Source organism: Fukomys damarensis, unplaced genomic scaffold (assembly GCF_012274545.1).
Source record: "Fukomys damarensis isolate Sample0158 unplaced genomic scaffold, DMR_v1.0_HiC HiC_scaffold_33, whole genome shotgun sequence".
In the NCBI taxonomy this organism is placed as follows: domain Eukaryota; kingdom Metazoa; phylum Chordata; class Mammalia; order Rodentia; family Bathyergidae; genus Fukomys; species Fukomys damarensis.
The window spans coordinates 11,810,767-11,829,999 of record NW_022900945.1 but is presented as its reverse complement, the minus strand read 5'-3'; the positions used below and the strand labels follow the sequence as shown (position 1 = coordinate 11,829,999).

The window sequence follows — 19,233 nt, the reverse complement described above, 5'->3', positions numbered from 1 at the left end:
TTCATGAAATTTCTCAGGTATTCTTTGTTGTGGAAGTATCTTATTTCCCCATCAGTTTTGAAAGATAGTTTTGTAGGATACATCAGTCTAACTTGGAGGTTGTTTTCTTTTAGGGCTTGAAATACCTCCCTCCAGGTTCTCCTTGACTTGAGGGTTTATGAAAATTGTGTTATGATTCTGATGGGCTTTTCTTTCATGTGATTTGTTTTCTCTAACTGCTTGCAGTATTTGTTCTTCTATTGGGTTTCCAGGATCTTGATTATTCTATGTCTAGGTGTAGATTTTTTTGATCATGTCTGTTGGAGTCCTGTATCCCTCACTTATCTCTATGCTAAATTCTTTCTCTCTGTTTGGGAAGTTTTCTGTCACTAATTCTGTGAATTAGTGTTTTTTTTTAATGTCATTTGTACTTTCTCCTGCTACTTCATGGATTACTGACAGTCTTATATTATTCTTCTTTGCATCATCTAAGAGTTGTTTGATTGATTTCTCATGATTCCTTACTATTTTTAAGAGATCTCTCTTTTTATGGTCAATGACTGCAATCCTGTCTTCTGTATCTGAAATTGTATCTTCACATTCATTAATTCTGCTGCAAATGCTTTTTAAATCTGGATATCTGTTTGAATCTGTTTCATGAATTCCATTTCTTTCCTATGTTGGGTATTCAAGATTTCTGTTTCTTTCCTATCCTGGGCATTCATGGTTTTGATTATGGTTCTGAGCGCACCTTTTTTTTTTTTTTTAATCTGTTCTGTTCTAGAGTCACTAATCATGTCTTTCATTCATCTCATCATCTCTGTGGTTATCTGGGAAATGATTTTTGTTTTGAATTTTCTAGAGCCTCATTTATTGCTATTGGATCAGGGTATCTAGATGGTTGACTGTCAGACTTCTCCACCCCATTTCCCCCAGAGTTTACCTGTGGTGAGATGAAAGTCTGTGTTTGTGCCTTGTTTAAATGTCTTCTCATTTCTATTTTTGTTGTTGGTATGGTCCTTGGTTTAATTCCTGGGTTAATACTTCAATCTTCCAGATATAGTTGGTCTTTAGGTTTTGATTCTCCAATGACTCTAAGGCATTGCCATTTTCATTATACCAGGGAGGACAACTGATTAGATCAATTACAACACCTTAGCCCAAGTGATACAATCAGCAACACAATAGCATCAAACATAGCTTAGAAAATGACATTTTGTGGTAGTTATTAATCTATCACCTTTAACTGTTTGCATTAAATCAAAATCGAGGACCAGTCTAAAATATTAAAATATGTTCATAGTGAATGAACTCTTCAGTCTTAGCAACTTTACCCTTCAGGATGGGGATTTTGAAGAAGTTGGGGAGGAAGGGATAGATAGGATAGAGAAAGGTTAGAAGTGAGGTCAGAGGACACAGGAAGATTACACAAACTCTAGGAAGCTGTGGAAAAGAAGAGGAGAAGACAGAACAAAATATACACAAGAACAGAAACTTAACAGCAATAAAGAGGCTGGAGACTAATCATTTTCTTTTAATACTAACGGCAATTGAGAGAAGGAAAAAGAAGAAAAGTAAAAGAAAGAAAATAAATTCAAATTAGGATAGGAACAGGAATAAAAAGGGAGAGAAATGAAGATCAAAGTGGGAGAGAGTGAGAGAGAGAAAAAAGAAAAAGAAGATAAAGGAAACATATTTGAGAAAAGAAAAAGATAGCTAATTTTTTTAAATGATTAAAAAGAGAAAAATATTACCTGAAAATAAAAATTACAAATAGAAATAGAGGGCCTCCTTCAGGGTGTGCCTTGGTTAATACAATAGACAGCGTGTGTAGGGGTGTGTTGATCTAATTAATTAGTCTCAGCAAACCAGCAGCTGTCCCCTGAGGTTCAGGCTGATTTCTGGCTGCAGGGCTCAAGTTGTGATCTCTGACCTCCTGCTAGGTTGAACTCTGAAGGGTTCTGTTGCAGGTTCCAGTTGACTTTCTCTTGAAGTTAGACCAGGTTCTGATGCGAGGTGCTGGTCCCTCCGACTTACCAACTATGGTGGTATGGTGTGCCTTTATCTCAGAGATTTTCTTCACTTTTCCAGTGGGCTTCAATTTTGATTTAGGAGCCTCAGCGAGGCCCTCTTTCTCTTGTTTGTGGGGATTGGGGGCCATGGACACCATGGTGTTGGCACCTGCATGGCTTGGGCTCCTCTGCTGTGCTGGGCCAAAGGGTGGGTCTACCAGAGGGTCTTGCACTGCTTCTGAGCTCCTCTGTTGCTCTGCACTGAAAAGGCAGGCCCACCACAGAGTCATAAGCTGCTGCTGGGCTCCTCTGCTGTGCTGGGCCAAAGGGGTGGGTACCTTTAATCTTATTTTTGTGTAAATCTTATTAAAATGTGGAATCCAAAATGAATAACATGGATTTTATAGTAAATGCCTGCACACTTTAATATAAAATGGTTAAATCATATTCATGCTCATGAACATCACTATATTGCTTTTTATTTTTTTATTTTATTTTTTTATTTTTTGGTACCGGGGATTGAACTTGGGTCCTTGCGCTTGCAAGGCAGGCCACCGAACTGCTGAGCTAAATCCCTGGCCCTTGGTTTTTTTTTTTCTTTTTACTATATTGCTTTTTAAAAAATATATTGTTGAATTACATTTAATTAAGATTTATTAATATCTTCCAGATAATTATACTTCCTGTGACAGTCCTCATTTTCTATTATTCCCTTGTAATGTGTGTCCTAGTTGAGTTTTATGATCAAATTAGGGAGCAGAGCAGTCACAAAGTACTCTTCACCACCAGTGTAGTTTCTCTGTATTTTATCTTTTGCCAAATAAATTCTTAAAAAACAAGTGACACCTCAGAAGAAACATGGCATTTAAGTTCTGTTAATGAAAAGAATATGTTTTAGCTGTCTTGCCTAATGCCTAGAGAAAACTAAGATTTTTGATTTTCTTGTCATTTGATAGTAGAAATGACAAGATAGAGAAGGCATAGTAATGATGTTTGTATGTATTTCTCAGATAACATGTATCATTCAGGCATGTGGTCAAATCCTCTAAAGTGAATACGTATAGATTGTTAAAATCTGTTTTAGCTTAGCGAGATTCCAAAATACTTGTCATAAAAGTAGTTGAGTTAGAGAGATTGACTACATCAGTGCAGGTCATTGTTGGAAAAGTAACAAAAGTGAAATTTCTGTTAAACATGAGAATATATGAAAGACAGCAGTACCAATTACATATTAGACTATGTGCTATGTATCAAGATTTTTTAAACTCTGTATATTTTGTCAGAAAGTAGGTTATAGTAGATCATTGATATTCACTAATGCAATTCCCAATTTTGACTATTTCTGTGAGCCATCCAAAATATTCAGGAAATAAAGTAATTATAATTTTAGTGATATAGTGGATAGATTTGAATCTGATGTGCTTGAGTAAGTCATTAAACTTGTTAGTGAGGAGATAAGCTCTGGAAAATAAGAAAAAAGAGTTGAGAATTTGTTTATAGCAGTGATGGTGAACATTTTAGAGATATGGGCCCAGACTGCAACCCAAAACCCACTTATTTATTACAGAATGCCAATGCTGCAATTAAACCTGAACACTGAGGTTTCAGTTTAGAAAAAACAAGCAAGCGCCCAAACAGCTCTGTATTAACATCTTTTATCTTGAAAGGAAGATGAATAATGCACATGTTATAGGTTTGGCATCAGTGGTCTATAGCATACTGATTTTAACCCCCGAAGTGAGTGGGATATCTATGCTACTTGTTCCTTCCTTCACTGTAGGAAGAGTAGTAAATATTGGGGGAGTATTTGACAGTAGAGATGATACTGAAGACTTAAGATGTAAGCTGGTGGTGCAGATGGACGAGAGTGAGCATGTAGGCTTGAGGGCTGAAGAGGTCTAATGAGAGAAGAGCTAGCAGCAAAATAGAGAGCATCTCTAATGCCCTTATATAGAAAGTTACGAGCTTTGCGGCATTGATTAGATACTGTCTAGAATTTTAGCTTCTGCATCTCTTTGAAGTTCAACTCTCTGATTTTTAAATTTTTTTTTAGCCACATTGCCTTTATTGTTTTAAGAAACAAAGCATATGTAATTCAGAAAAAAGTATTTAACATTTCAAATAGCACAGATAATTTATGATGGCATTGTTGTTTTCTAATTGAGTTTATTGGTACATTTTAGGGATACAGTACAGTTACATTCATTATTGGGATCTTGTACCTTTACATGACAGGTCTTGGATCTCATTTTTTCCCCTTGTCCCTGCCCTCCCTTCACCCCCTCCTCCCCTCCCCATTTGCTAACATTTTATTTCCATTTTTTCATTTTCTCTTATTTTTTTTCTTTCCCTTATTACCTTTCCTCTACCCTTCCCACTTTCCCTACACCTTTAGCCCTTTTCTGATTTTTATATTTAAGGGGGCATTGAAAATTTTCTATTATACCTTGCTGTACTTTCAGCAGAAATTACATTCTCCAGTGCTTTTCTTTGACTTGATTATTTGCTAAGGTCTGTAGATAGTTTCATTTAGAATTTCAGGGGCCTATTTTATTCTAGTGATGTACCATAAATACTAAACAGAGATAATGAGTTCAGGTACTTAATCATCTAAGTCAATTAAACTGTCAATATAAGACAAAACACATATTAAATTTTTTAAAATGCCAGCTCACATAAGTTCTAGGGAAGTGAGGAGTTGTTAAAAGCGAATGTTCATATTAAGCAAATCTGGGATTGAATTCAGACTCCATTACTGCTAGTTATGTGACCTGGGACAGGTTACTTAACTTCTGTGTGTCTCTGTTTCATAACCTGTAAAACAGAGATGATAGTACGTATCTCAAAGGGATAATGTTTGAGGTAATACATGTGATGTGCTTGTTTATGAATACAGTGCTAGATATACCAAGTACTTAATTAATGTTAGCTATTATCTCATTATACTGCACCATGCATGACTTCAAATATATGAAGCAGCTAGCTACTCACATGGAAATTTCTGGCATGATAATGTGTCTGCCTGTCTGCAGTGTATCTTTTTGAGTTTTTATTTTTAATAATATAAAAACAAAATACCGGGCCTCATAGAGTCTAGGAATGCTAATTGTTTGACATTTGGCAAATTGAAAGTGACTCAGAATACCTTGCTTGATGTTCCAGCATCTGTCACTAGCAGATTTACTAAGAATAGTTTCACAGTGGATTGGTGACAGGAGTTATTAATTTGGAGATTCTTTAGGATGCAGAAGGAAAGGAAGAAGAAAGAAAAGCTCAAAAGTAAACCGTGTTGGCACCAGGCTCCTGATTAGCTTGATCTGCTGCGTTTTCTTGGTCCTTTAGTCACTGCATCGCTGCAAAGTAGACTATACTAAATAATTCGTGTCAGGGAGTAAAAGAAACAACATCTGTGAGGCAGAGACCCACAGGGCCAGGTTTAAGACCCTCATATTTCCTGCTGCTTTAATTTCAGCTGCTCTTCTAGCTTGGGTTGACACTACTGAAGATAAGCCTGGTAATCCTAGCTCTGCAGGGAAAGACGCTGTAGGTAGTATTTTCTGATTAGCAGCATGCCTATGGAATATAGTGTGATTGTAAGGGAGCAGTTTAAAAACATTTTTACTAACACTGAGCTTCATTTAAATTCCATTCAGTGAAAAACTGTACTGATTCCAGTCTCTTTTAAGTAAAAATGTGTACATTTCATATTCTAATGGTCTAGGACGGTGAAAAATTATTTTTCTTTTGCAGATGTATTTTTTCACTCATTGGTTACTGTTCCTGATTGGGTTCCGGAAGAATTTTAGGGAGGCAGATGAAGAAAGGCCTTGCCAGTACAATGAAGGACTTAGGTGGAAACACGATGCTTAGCAAACCTAATAGTAGGAAAGCATTCAATTTAGATTATCCCCTCCCTAAATATCTTTGTCAAATTGGGCTTCTTTTTTTGCAAGAAGTTTTAAATTTTATTTTCATGAAATAAAATTGATCAAGATCTTTTTACAAAATCTATATAAGTATGGCCAGGCTGTTCATTTTAGATCAGATACCAAAAAGTGATAAAGGAAAAATACTAGCAGTTTTCTTTGTTTTTACCCAAAAGTAAAAAGTTATCCTTCATGAATATTTATTAAATATTTAAGTTAATAAATACATACAATTTACAAAGAAGTAGATATATGTGTATCCTCACAGTTTTTTAGTGTTATGATTTAAAAATATAGAAATTATTCATATAAATTAACTACTCTGTAACTGAACTTGCTGTGCAATCGGAGTACTCAGTTTTTCTTTGGATTTTATGTTGAGAGGTGGCCATATTACATATGCTTTGATGTGTGAATTAGGTTTTTCAGGGGCTTGAAAAGAATAAAGTGTGAATTGAGTCATCACACATGCTAGAATAAGCTTGCCAAACTGTAAGAATATCATAATTTTATGTGGATTGGTTATATTTTGGGGATTGTTTTAATTTTAATAAGGCACATAGCAGTTTATTACTGTAACTTAAATATACAAATATGTCTTCATCATAAAATTTTTTTCGTCTTGACTCTACCAGTGGTTGATTTGATACCTATTAAGTGTAATGCTAACCCGATATTCAAGTGAAAAAAAGACATAATAAAGAATCACCAAGTAAGATCTAACTGGCATATAAGGTTTATTGTGAAAAGCTTGCTTAAATAAGATCTGATTGTCTTGAATAGTAAACAGAGGCTGGAAATTGTGAAGTATTGCATATTGTACATCATACTTTTATAAAGAGACATTTTCTGTATTATCAAATTATATTTGTAGTACAAATGTTAACACAAAAAATTAAATGTAGAACCAGACCTGCTTTTCTATTAGACATAATGTCATTTATTTTTAATAAAATAACACTGTCTTTCAAATGGGTTTAATATTTTTAGGTTATTGCTAGTTTTGTTAGAATTTAATTTGTAATTTTATCCTGAGTCCATAGTTTTATAAGAACCATAAACCTAAGTAGTTTACTTGCTTGTGTATACTGAAGTACCATTATATAAAACATTTAATGCTTAGATCAGTTGAGGATTCTTTTTGCTCCAGGAAAAAAATGATTTTTTTAAGTTTATAAGAAACAGTGATTTAGAATATGTGGTTGTATTTCTAAACCTTTAAAATCCATTCTGTTTCCTGACTTGTTTCTAATTTATTTACATTATTACAAATATAATGATAGGGCCGGGGATTTAGCTCAGGGGTTCTGCCACCTGCTTTCTAAGCACAAGGACTGAGTTCAAATCCTAGTACAAGAAAAAACAACAACAACAACAACAACAAAAAAGCAAATGTAATGATTATTATGATTTATTATGTTCAATCAAGATAGAACTGATAATAAGGCTTTAAATTATCTCTAGGAGAATATTGATTGAACTTATGATTTTAAGCTGAAATTATTACTTCTTTATGATTTATATTGACATTGTATGTATACTGGACAATCATTTACTTTTTTTCAAATGAAATTAACTGAAAACAAAAAACATGGCCTAATAGAAGACTTATTTTTATCTTGACATTTGTATATCAGTTCAATCTTACTTAAAAATTGTATGATTGATAATAGCAGTATGAGTCAGTCATTTCCTTCAGTTATAAAAATAGTAGCAGATATGTTTCCATTTTAAGAGGAATAACATTCGTCATTCTGTGAGTATGAATCAGCTGAAGACCTGATATTTGAATGTGGCAGGAATGGAACACTTTCAAAGTAGAAATCCAGCCAATTTTCAAGAAAAATCACAATGTTTCAGCTTTGAACTTTAATGTATTTGGAACCATATGCAGCAGAACATTTTCTTCTTACTATCTTCTGCCAAACTAATTATGTATACCACATTTATTTTTCCCTTATGCTTGGGAAGTCCAAGTGTATGCTAGAATAATTCCCTGATTCATAGTACGGTCAAAATGAGAGATTTTGAAATTTTCTCTTGAAGAAATTATATGCAAAAATGAGAATATTTCATTCATTTAACATTATTTATTGAGTATCTACTATATGCTAGACTGTTACTAAGCCTGAATGATACAGTGAGGAATAAGATAGATAAAGCCCTGTCCTCTGAGAACCAGTATACTGATGGAATGGTGTGGGAAATGTTAGAATTTCAGATTCATAAATGTCCTGTCAAAAATAAAACGTAATGAGATTGAGGACCTTAGCTGAGATTGGAATGATCTCAGCATCTGTTCCAAGGGAAGTCTGAATTTTGTCAGCAGCCCCTAGTGGGAAAAGCTGGGCCTGTCTCTGGAACAGTGAGGCCCAAGTGAAAGGCACACAGCGAATGTGAGTGTGGGGCCAAAGTTAAATGCGTCTGTGAGTTTTCATTTTCCTCTAATTGTAGTTGGGAGCCTTTGGAAGGCTTTAAATGGGCAGGTTTTGACATAGTTAAGGATGGTCACTCTGCAGGCCATCAGGAGAAAGAGCTGAGGTGGGGTAGATAGAAATAGGAAGCCAGGTAGGGAGGGAGATGTTCCAACAACTACTCCAGAGTTGCTGGCTCAGCTGGGAGATGGAGCGCAGTTTGTGAGGAGGGATTGGAGCTGCAAGCTGTGCTGCATGCTGACAGATTGCACATCTTCTGAGTCTAAAAGTTAAGTTAAATTCTTCACTCTGAAAGTTTTGAGAATGTTAAATTTTACTCAAAAACTAAAAAAAAATTTAGGAAAGCTAATACAACTCTGTTGGGGAAAAAAAATTTAGCTAATAACTTAGAGTTACATGGTTAGGTTCATGCCAGATTGCTCTTTTTCTCTGCTTTGAAATTCATACCTAAGAATATAAAAAAAATAATTAAGGCCCCTTTAAATATGTAGCTGGAAAAATGAAAGGGAGTAGAGGGAGGGAGGGAGGATGAAGAAGGGAATTGAACTGTGTTATGTACATGTACCAGTGAATTCAACCGATATGTACTGCGAATGTGTGCTTCTAAAAGAAAAAAAATAAGCAAAGTTAATTTGGCTAAAAAATGAATATGTAGTTGAAAATACACTTATTTTTAATGAGGAAAAGAATAATCATAGTTGCTACGTGATATAAATAAAATTTATGTGTTGCACTTTTTCATTTAAAGAGCATATTTGCTGGCTTTTTCCCTGCTCCTAGTCACATTGTCCTGATGCTTGCTGATGATATGGCCTGCAACCCTAGAAATCCCAAACCGGCCACAGTATTTAGTCACAAGAATATGGAGCTAAATGTGTACGGAGACGACGTAGAAGTGGACTATAGAAGCTATGAGGTAAATTGGTTACTCTAGCAACATTTTTGAAATGTTACTTTTAAGCTTTAAAACAGTGGAAGAATACAATCGTTTCATTTCTTTTTCTTTAAACTTAGTGAAAAATTGTCACTGAGCCTTGATTGTAATTTGTCCCTGGAGTTTATATCAAGGAAATAATACATGAGTAAAACTTTTAAAGCAAGAATATTCCCTGTATGTTTCTGGGATAGAGCATCTTAATTTTATTTTTTTCGTTTCTTTTTTTGGTACTGGGGATCGAACTCAGGATCTTGCGCTTGTGAGGCAGGTGGCAAAACACTGAGCTAAATCCCCAGCCCAGAAAATCTTAATGTTGATTACAGCATTACAATGAGCTTTCACAGATCCACTTTCTTTTACAGAAAATATATTATTTCTTTTTATATTTGCTCTAAAATTTTGAGTTTAGTTAGTATTTTTAGTAAATATATCAATTGTGGGAAAATTATAATGGATAACATAAAACCCATATTTGTACTACTTTCAGGAGTGTGTGTATATGTATATATGTATTTATATATGTATATATACTTTCTATAGTACTTATATATATAGTACTTATATATATTATTTATATATGTATATATACTTCCTGCATATAAATATATATATGTATACACACTATATATACTATATAACTATATATACACAAACACACACACTTTCTGCATATATAACTATGTAAAAGAAAAAAATTTAAATAAAAAATACCACTGTGCTGAATTTTCTTCCTTTGGAACTTCTTTTTAACTATAATAGATTATGTCCTTGTTTAAAATGATAATACTTACCCTTTTCCTAGGCCTACCAAAAGTAAAGCACAGCATCTTCTGATTTTCCAGATCTCTTTTGATGCAGTTTTAAAAGCACATCTATCTCAGCAGAGCATGGTGGTGTACTCCGGTAATCCCAGAACTCTGGTAGTCTAAGGCAGGAGGATTCAAGTTTGAACCAAGCCGTGCAATTTAGTGAGACCTTGTCTTGAAATGAAAAAAAGGACCAGGGATGAAGGCCTTGGGTTCAATCTCCAGAATTAAAAAACAAAACAAAGTAAAGCAAAACAAAACAAAACAAAATATCTGTCTTCCTAAGATGTAAGGTCCTCTAAGACATGGCCTGAATCTCTGTTGTGGGCACTCAAAGTGACTTTTAACTATATTTAGTCCTTAAATGTAGATCAAAAATTTATCTTCCTTACTACCAATAAGAAGCCCTATTTTTGCTGTCCTTCGGGCACAGTGTAAACGAAACAGCTTACACGGGTACAGTCATACACATTTACACACTAGGAACTCAGGAGAAGTCTGGGAAAAAGGCTGAGTAGAAGTTTTTTTTATGTTTAAAAGTTTGATGGGAATAATATAAGACTTAGATGTTATCTTTACATTTGCCTTTTATTCTCTTTAAATAAAAATACTTTTTGCCTTGGAAGAATCTTAGACTGCTAGAAATCTGGTTTTAGGTGTTGTAAATTTTTTTATATATTAAAGATGCTCCTGCCAAAAATCTAAGCAACAAAATGCATTAAATAATTGCAGGTATATAATTTGGGGATTTTTGGACCACTTTTTCATGATTAATCTATAATTGACTAAGTAGTTCTACAGATTTTCTACAATAATGTAGCTGAATTTATTTACTAACTCTTAGATTTTTACTCTTTTTTTTACTAATTCTTTAGATTCTTTTTTTCTTCCCAAAGAATTGCCTAATAAGATTAATTGTAAGCTTTTAGTAAATTTTAGAGGCAATACTTTTTGTACTCATTTTTCTCCAAGGTAGTTTTTGTTTAGTTTTTAGCATTTTTAAATAGAAATCGTGTTTCTTGGATATGTTTAAATGAATATATTTTAATTGAAGTTTCATTTTTTGTGTTTTATTTTCAGTTTATAGCTAATAATCCATCGAGAAAAAATGAGGAATGTTTTTGAAAGTGAAAAATAATTTTCAGGTTTCTTCAGGTTCTAGTTCATCTGATTTCTCTCTCTTTTTTCAGGTGACTGTGGAGAATTTTTTACGGGTATTAACTGGGAGGATCCCACCTAGTACTCCTCGGTCAAAACGTCTTCTTTCTGATGATAGAAGCAATATTCTTATTTATATGACAGGTAATTTCAGAATTTAGGGATGTAGTTACATATACTGAAACTCCTTTTACAAAGAAATTCCAGGAAAAGAAATTTTCATTGCATTAAATACCTTTTTGGTTAAAATAGTTTATTTGTCATGTAGTTCTATATTCTTATGTTACCGAATAAGTTGAAATAATATTTGGATATGGTACAGATTGAGCCTTCCTAAACTGTAAAATCTAAAACCTGAAATGTTCCAAAAATCTGAAATTTTTTGAACACCAGTATTTTTGGAGTAAGTGGGAAATTCCATATCTGACCTCAGGTGACAGTCAGTAATCAGAATGCAGGCACACTAAAAATATTGTATGCAATCATGTTCAGGTGTGTGTATGAGGTTTATGTGAAACATAAATAGTGTGCTTTGACCAGGTGCCATTCCCCAGATGCCTTATTATGCAGAAGAAAATATTCCAAAATCTGAAAAAATCTGAAATTCAAGACACTTTTGGTCCCAGGCATTTTGGATAAGGAATACCCAATGTTATAATATTTTGTGCTATTCCTTGTTATCTTGTTTCTATCTTTTTCTACTGCCTTGGTAATGTTTCTTACCTTTTACCTCATGTCCTGCTATAGCATCTGTTTTCAGTTTTGTTCTTTTACTCATCTTACCAAAGTGTTTAGTAAAAATTGCAGATTTGTCCTTCTTCTCCTTAAAACTTTGCAATGATTTCCTTTTGATTGAATCTCAAATTTCTGTGTGCTGAAGGATTAATTGATTGTAGATACTTAAACCTTGTCCTGAAATTCTTAGCTCAGGTTTAGTTTGGGGCGGAGGTTCATGAAATATCATTGTAAACATACTCCCCAGATGTGGGAGTTAGTAGTCTTTTCATCAGGTGCCTCCTGATATAATTTAGTTATATATTTTACACAGTATATGTTATGAATTAGTTAATTGTTATTTATTTAATTTCAGTGTGATATTTTCCTATTCATGAGTGTTCTTTCCTCCAAAAATTTGTTTAAACCTTTGCTTCTGTTTATGATGCACTCCTAATCTGCTTTGCCTACCTGATTGCTCCTTATCTTTTTAGTATTAGCTCAGGAATCACTTTCTTCTGTTTCCTTTGGAAGTCTCAGGTGACCTGTGTCTCCAGTTACCAGAACAGTCCTAGTTTACATCTGTTGCCTCAGTGTAATTAATTAATTCCTAATGTCTCATCTTCTCTCCCAGAGAAGTGTCCTGGTGTGAATTACACATTTTATAATCGCTCCCCTGAAGACACTTCTAATCTCCTTGGCTGGCTACATGTTCATATTAATTCTTAGTTTCTAACATATCATTTAAATTTAATTACTTTCTTGTTTGGGTAGCTATTACCTGTATTGTATTTTGAATTCCAAGGTATCATCAATTATATTTTTCATTTCTTAATCTCTAGTACCTGACCTACGATTATGAATACTGATCAAAAGATGGTCAATTTTTTCAAGGGCTCTTCCATTGAACCTCATGGCAATGTAGTTAATAACGCTTCTGAGTGGCATTTCTTCATCATGTGGCACTTATTTACAATTTCATAAGTTCTCTGGAAATTTCATAAATGAATTCAAAGTTAACAAAGGAAAAGTTTCAGTGTATTTTACTGGAAAGTTTTAAGCAAATTTCTTGTTTTTGGCAAAGAAAATGAAGTACAACTTTGTAGCTAGCTCAGCTTAAGCTGACATACTGAACTAAAGGATTTACTCATTTCTTTTTCCTGACTCTCTCAGTACTCTTTCAGAATAACTTCATGCTTACTGTACATCATGTGGTATCCTAAACTGTTGTGCATATTAACTCATTTCATCCTGTGGCAGCTTGGTGACTTAAGTGCTGATATTCAGGTTGACGTACGTGCTTGTGTGGGTTGTATGGAGCACATGAGCATCGGACTTCCAGTTAAGTGGAAGCTGAAAACTAGTTTGTGTTGCTCCATATGGAAATGGGTTCCCTGCTTCTCTAATGAGAGGGAGGAATATTTCCCCTGCATAGTGATCACAGTCACTAACCACTTGTGAATTTACATGCACCCAGAGGAAGACACTAAAATAAAATAGAGTTTTGTTTTTTTTTCCTAATTTGCTGCCCATTAGAAGGTTCCTTTAAAAACCTGGCACAAAGGAGCTGTGCAAGAAAGCTATTGATGGTCTTGCTGACATGTTTCTCTTTTTAGGCTAATGAAACTGTGTCTAAAGTAGCACAGTCAGTAAGCAGCACAGCTAATGTTTGAATCCAAACAGACTAGCTCTTTTGTGCATGCCAAATAAGCGCCAGTCTTCTGGCCAACTCTCATAGGATTGTTCTCAGTTGCAGTAAAAGCATCAGTTTTTAGGTGAAAATTGCAGTGTACGCTGTGAATAGTACTAGCATACTGCAGGACTAGCTTGTGTCTTCAACTCCTTTCTCACCAAAAATATTTGCCTGGTATTTGAAAAATTTGTATTGGTGGAATAAATTTCTGACATAATAATGGAACCAGTGAAAGAGTGTAAGTGTGGGTTTCTGGGATGAATGATAGAAAGAGAAGATATTATCTACTGTTTTTTACACAGTTGTCATTACTCTATTTTGAATGGGTATGGCAGAAAATTAAATTTATTTGTTTTCACAGTATATACTTCAGAGTATAAAGTAAATGTTAAAATATTGCACTGAATAATTGTACATATCTGGATGTGTGGAGTTTGCATTTAAAAAATGTATCTACTTGATTTTTTTTTTTAACCAGGACATGGTGGAAATGGTTTCTTGAAATTTCAAGATTCTGAAGAAATTACCAACATAGAACTTGCAGATGCTTTTGAACAAATGTGGCAGAAAAGACGGTAACTAGCAAGTGAATTCTTTTTATAAGATAGATACTTAATTTTCCCATAGATCTCTAGTTCCTACTTTATAAAATTTTAACTTAATTTTGCTCTTTCCCTCTACTCTTACATTTATATTTTTTTCTTGCCATTGAAATGAGTTTTTTTTTTTTAAAGGAAAAACAGGGTTATGATACATTGTGAGACGTTGAGCTTTAAAAATCCTATCTCTTTTTACTTAGCATCTCTTTTTAGAGGAAACAAGAGTCTCTTCCACCAAGTTCTCAAACAAATTATTTCCAATGAGATTATTCATGGAAATTCCAAATATCAATTTGTTTTTCAGCTTATACCTACCTACTCTTCTTTCTTTTTAGCATGTTCTCCAGTTCCCAGTGTGACAGCAGTGTATTATTTATTCATAAAAATTATTGAAATTAAGATCAGCATAAAATTTGTGACTTCACTCACATTATGGATGACATTTTGTTATTTTGCAAGTCACCCTTGGTAAGGGTCTTTAAGGTGAAGTTATCGTAACTTTGACTTAAAGTAGCAGAATTTCTTTATCTTGATACCTGTAGTTGACATCATGGCACCCTTCTCTGCATACTGCGCACGGGAACACAATGCGTTCTCTGTCTTCAAAGCGTTTACAGCCTAGTGGAAGAGAGAAATGTGTACACAGCTGTGCCACAAAATAAATAATTATCTGTGTTAGGCGATGAACATAAGTGATCTGGAATTGCTTAGGGAGCTTTTACTGGACACCGGTTATGTCTCATTTGCTGCTTCTGTTTATCAAATGCATGTTAGGTGCATGCTCTGTGTTTCACGTGTTTTGTCTCATTCACTTTTAATAGCAACTCCAAGGTAAATATCGTTGTTGTAATTTTCACAAATGAGAAAACCAAGGCACAGACAGATTGAGTTAACTTGCCAAACTTTGCACAGCTACCCCTAGTGCCAGAGGTAGGATTATGCTGGCGTGGTCTGATCCCAGAGCTTGCTCTTAATTGGTTTACTGTATGGCCTTTCATAACTTCAGATGTTTCTGGTCTTTAGGGTTTTCCACAAATTTTGCCCCCAAATGAGTGTGTCATTGATTTGCCTTCCGTCCTTGTGGTGGTTATTGTGGTTCAAGATTCTGTGCTTCCTCTCCTGGGAGCAGTGTTGACTGTTTACCTAGATCCAGTGTCTGCGGCAAACTTCCCAGAAAACCTATCTCCTTTCTACTTTCACCCATACCAGCTGCCAACTTATTGTAAACCAGGGATCTGGTGATGGTGTTCTTTCACTAAAAACCCAACTCAAACAAGCAGTGCTTTGGAGACTTTCTCGAAGCTGTATGGGATAAGAACCAGGCTTCACGTGGTATCTACAAATTGGCCTCACACCACTTTTGAGACCAGTTTCTCATTGTTCCACTAAATTTACTTTGTACCCTAGCTACACCACACTATTCCCCTTTCTCAGAGAAGTTTTTGTTCTTTTTCCCAGTAAGTGTTTTTCTCTGCTGAACTGTACTCTTCCTTTCTCTGTTAGAGAAAATGATGCTCACCCTTTCTTGTCCACGCAGGCATCTCCTTTCCCTGACCTGCTTGTTTTTGCAGTTCCCGCAATCCCTTCTGTGTCCAGAGAGTGCTCTGACTTTGTGAGACAGGCCTAGGAGAGCAGGGCTGACTGTTTTCCCAGCACAGTGTCAGGCACATTGTAAACAGGCAGCATCTGTCTGTCTGAGTGGACTGTCACATTCCAGTTAGGTTGTGTGTTTATCTCTCAGCTTCTGGTTACATTTTATACCCCTAGAGTATGGTGGCTAAGTATAATGAAGTTATGTATAACGTATATATTTTTACATTTATCCTCCTGAATCTAGTTCAAGTTTCTAGGACAGTTTGCACATCAAATAAGTGGTTGCTGGATTAAATACTTGTTTGCATTCCCATGTGGTACAGATATAGGAGAGGAAGAAGTTTGAGGCAGCTACTTTGTAAGAAAACCACCATTCCCTGTTGGGATGATTTCCCTGGACAGGATTATGCCTTTAACTTTTCTTTTTCCACACTGAAGATTGAACACAGTCCTCCCTAGCTGCTCCCTCCCTCCGTCCCTTCCTCCTCCTCCTCCTCCTCCTCCCCCGCCCATCCCCAAGCTGGGTTTAAATTTGTAATCCTATTACCTCAGCCTCCCATACTGCTGGAATTCCAGGTGTGTGCTGCCACGCCCAGCTTAACTTTAACTTTTCTAATGCCAAATTTCTGTTGAGAATTCTACTGAAAACTCTCCAAATGTTCAGCTAATGAAATGGCTAAGATATGCCTTAAATATCTTACAGAAGTACTGTAGAAATGATCAGCAGTGTGTCAGAGACGTTTTCACTTTTCTTTCAGCTACAACGAGCTACTGTTTATTATCGATACTTGCCAAGGAGCATCCATGTACGAGCGGTTTTATTCTCCTAACATAATGGCTCTGGCCAGTAGCCAAGTGGGAGAAGATTCCCTGTCGGTAGGTATATTTTCTCACCTGTAAATGCAATGCCTTTGGAAGGTGTAGCTGTTTGTGAAATCCCTGTATATGCTTTATAAATATATTACTGTCTAACAGAGAAGGAAACGTTGATTGCATTTTAAGCCTTTGGTTTTAGTGATACCATCAAGATATATCCTTTTTTGTTTGTTTGTTTTCCTAGCATCAACCTGATCCTGCAATTGGAGTCCATCTTATGGATAGATACACATTTTATGTCTTGGAGTTTTTAGAGGAAATTAATCCAGCTAGCCAAACTAATATGAATGACCTTGTAAGTAGTCACTTGATTTAATTTTGAAACACCTAAGTGTGCTAAGCTTAATGCAATATGTGAAGTCTTTATTCCTTGAACTTTGTGGGTATTGTTTCATATGTTGAATTGTGGCCCTTTAAACTGTTTTGATTCTACTGTTATATTGCTTCTCTCCTTACCACAAAAGGGCAAAGCTTTAGCCCAGTTCACTTGCTATTCCTGGGGTAGCTTTCTGTTTTCAATCATTTGTTGCTGCTTTTTTTCCCTATCAGATTCACCTTTTGAAATTCTACTTTTTCTTCAGGGGTCAAATAAGATTGTACCTCCTCTAGGAAGTCTCCCCAAATTCTTCCCTGTCAGAACTTATTTTATCTAATCAGAGCTTCCACTGAACTTTGTCTCTCATGACATTTACCCGTCTATGGTCTTTTATTGACTTGACTAATTGAGTGGAAGTCTTTCTGCTTTAATGGGTTGCTCCTGGACAAGGGGGGCCTCATCTTACATATTTTTAAGTGCCCTATAATATCTAGTACAGTCTTTTGATATGGCTTGTTAAATTTGGTTCAATCGTTTTTCCTGATTTTTCTGTGCTCCTTGGATCTTTTAATCTCATCAACATTGAAGTTGCATAATACAAAGCTTAAAACAGTAATTCTAGACTGGATAATGCTATACTCTTTTTTTCTGCTAACTCACACTTTGTCCACTCATTCACAAACATTACTTGAGTGATTGTTAAGTGCTAGATGCTGGGTTTATCCCAGTAAAAGGCGCAGATACTGTTCCTGCTTTTATGGTGCTTAGGAACCAAGGGGAGACGGAGTAGACAGGATTCAGCCTCTGCACTCCAGTAGCTTTGCATGAAGCTCTTAATTATAGAGAAGCCTTTTAGGGACGTTTCCCCTTGTTAAAGAGATTCGCCTTCAAAATTCTGAAAGCTGCGTGCCTATTTGATAGCATACTTACTACCTTTAATTTGAAGATTATATATTTGATGCTTCTTCAATCTTGATATGAATTTGAATATTAAAACTTGTGATAATGCTTCTTTAGCTCTGAAAATGATAGTTGCCTCGATTTCAATTAATTTAAAAGTTTACTTCCAATTTTGGATTTTACATATATTTATGTCATGCATGACATGTCATCTCAAAAGTTTAAAATTTATATTGTCTAAAATATAAATACAATATATTTTTGATATGCAATAGATTAAAAATATTTCTTCCATAGAAATTATATGGGAAAGACTAAGGAAATTTTTTTATTGTTTGTAGCTGCTTATTTTTAGTAACCATCCCTCAGTAATACTCATCTTGCCCTCTCTCCATTTTAAAACTTCAGTTATGACTATATTAATCTCATTTAATAAAAAATGATCTATTTTCTTGCAGCTTGCTATAAGTAATGGTATGACATATTTATAGGTCATTTATATAATAATTTAGTTTCTGTTTGATTATGTGTATGTAGTAAAATTAACTACTGACTTTATTCAGAGTATTAGGTGTTTTAGGAGTAGCAAAGTTAGTAGACTTGGTAGTTAGCCCTTAAAAATGTATATTGTCGGGGCCGGGGATTTGGCTTAGTGGTGCTGCCGACTGCATCATAAGGTCATGAATTCAATCCCTGGTACCAAAAAAAAAAAGTATAGTGTTAAACCAGGCTTGGTGGCAATTACCTGTAATCCCAGACCTTTGGGAGGGTGAGGCAGGAAGTTGAAAAGCTCAAGCCCAGCCTGGGCAACTTAAGTGAGATCCTGTCTCCAAGTACAAAATAAAAAAAGGGCCAGGAATATAGCTCAGTGCAAAGGCCTTGAATTCAATCCCACTACCACAAAAAGGAAAAGAAAAATGTATAGTGTCTTTGAGTCAGATTTGAAGAATGCATTTATAAATTGTTGCCTATCGTAGAAATCTCTGTACCCTTCAGATAAAGTTGTGAGTGTACAGCTACTGTCATCTACCTTTATTGTACTTCTAATATAGCACGCAATTGTTTATATTTGTGACGTTCCCTCGAGAATGTGCTTCTGAAGGAGAGGTGGAAAGACTGCTTTCTACGTCTCACTGCCCTGAGAACTTAACGACAGTACCTGGCATATTTGTAGATGCTCATTGAATATTTACTGAAGGAGTGAAGGGGCATGACGACAACACATACTTGTTTGCCACCTTTCAAGGTAGTGGTGTTAGTGATCACATTTTTTTTTTTTTTTTTTTTTT

The 19,233-nt window shown here is 35.1% G+C and overlaps 1 protein-coding gene across 1 annotated transcript in view; it reads left to right on the top strand.

Moving 5' to 3' along the window:
• The window catches only part of Pigk (phosphatidylinositol glycan anchor biosynthesis class K), an 87,970-nt gene that overhangs the window by 23,779 nt on the left and 44,958 nt on the right, over window positions 1–19,233 (top strand). Inside the window, exons 4-8 of the mRNA XM_033758282.1 lie at window positions 9,133–9,268; window positions 11,286–11,397; window positions 14,139–14,235; window positions 16,611–16,728; window positions 16,913–17,023. Coding sequence (XP_033614173.1) covers window positions 9,133–9,268; window positions 11,286–11,397; window positions 14,139–14,235; window positions 16,611–16,728; window positions 16,913–17,023 — 574 coding nt within the window. The remainder of the gene's footprint in view (window positions 1–9,132; window positions 9,269–11,285; window positions 11,398–14,138; window positions 14,236–16,610; window positions 16,729–16,912; window positions 17,024–19,233) is intronic.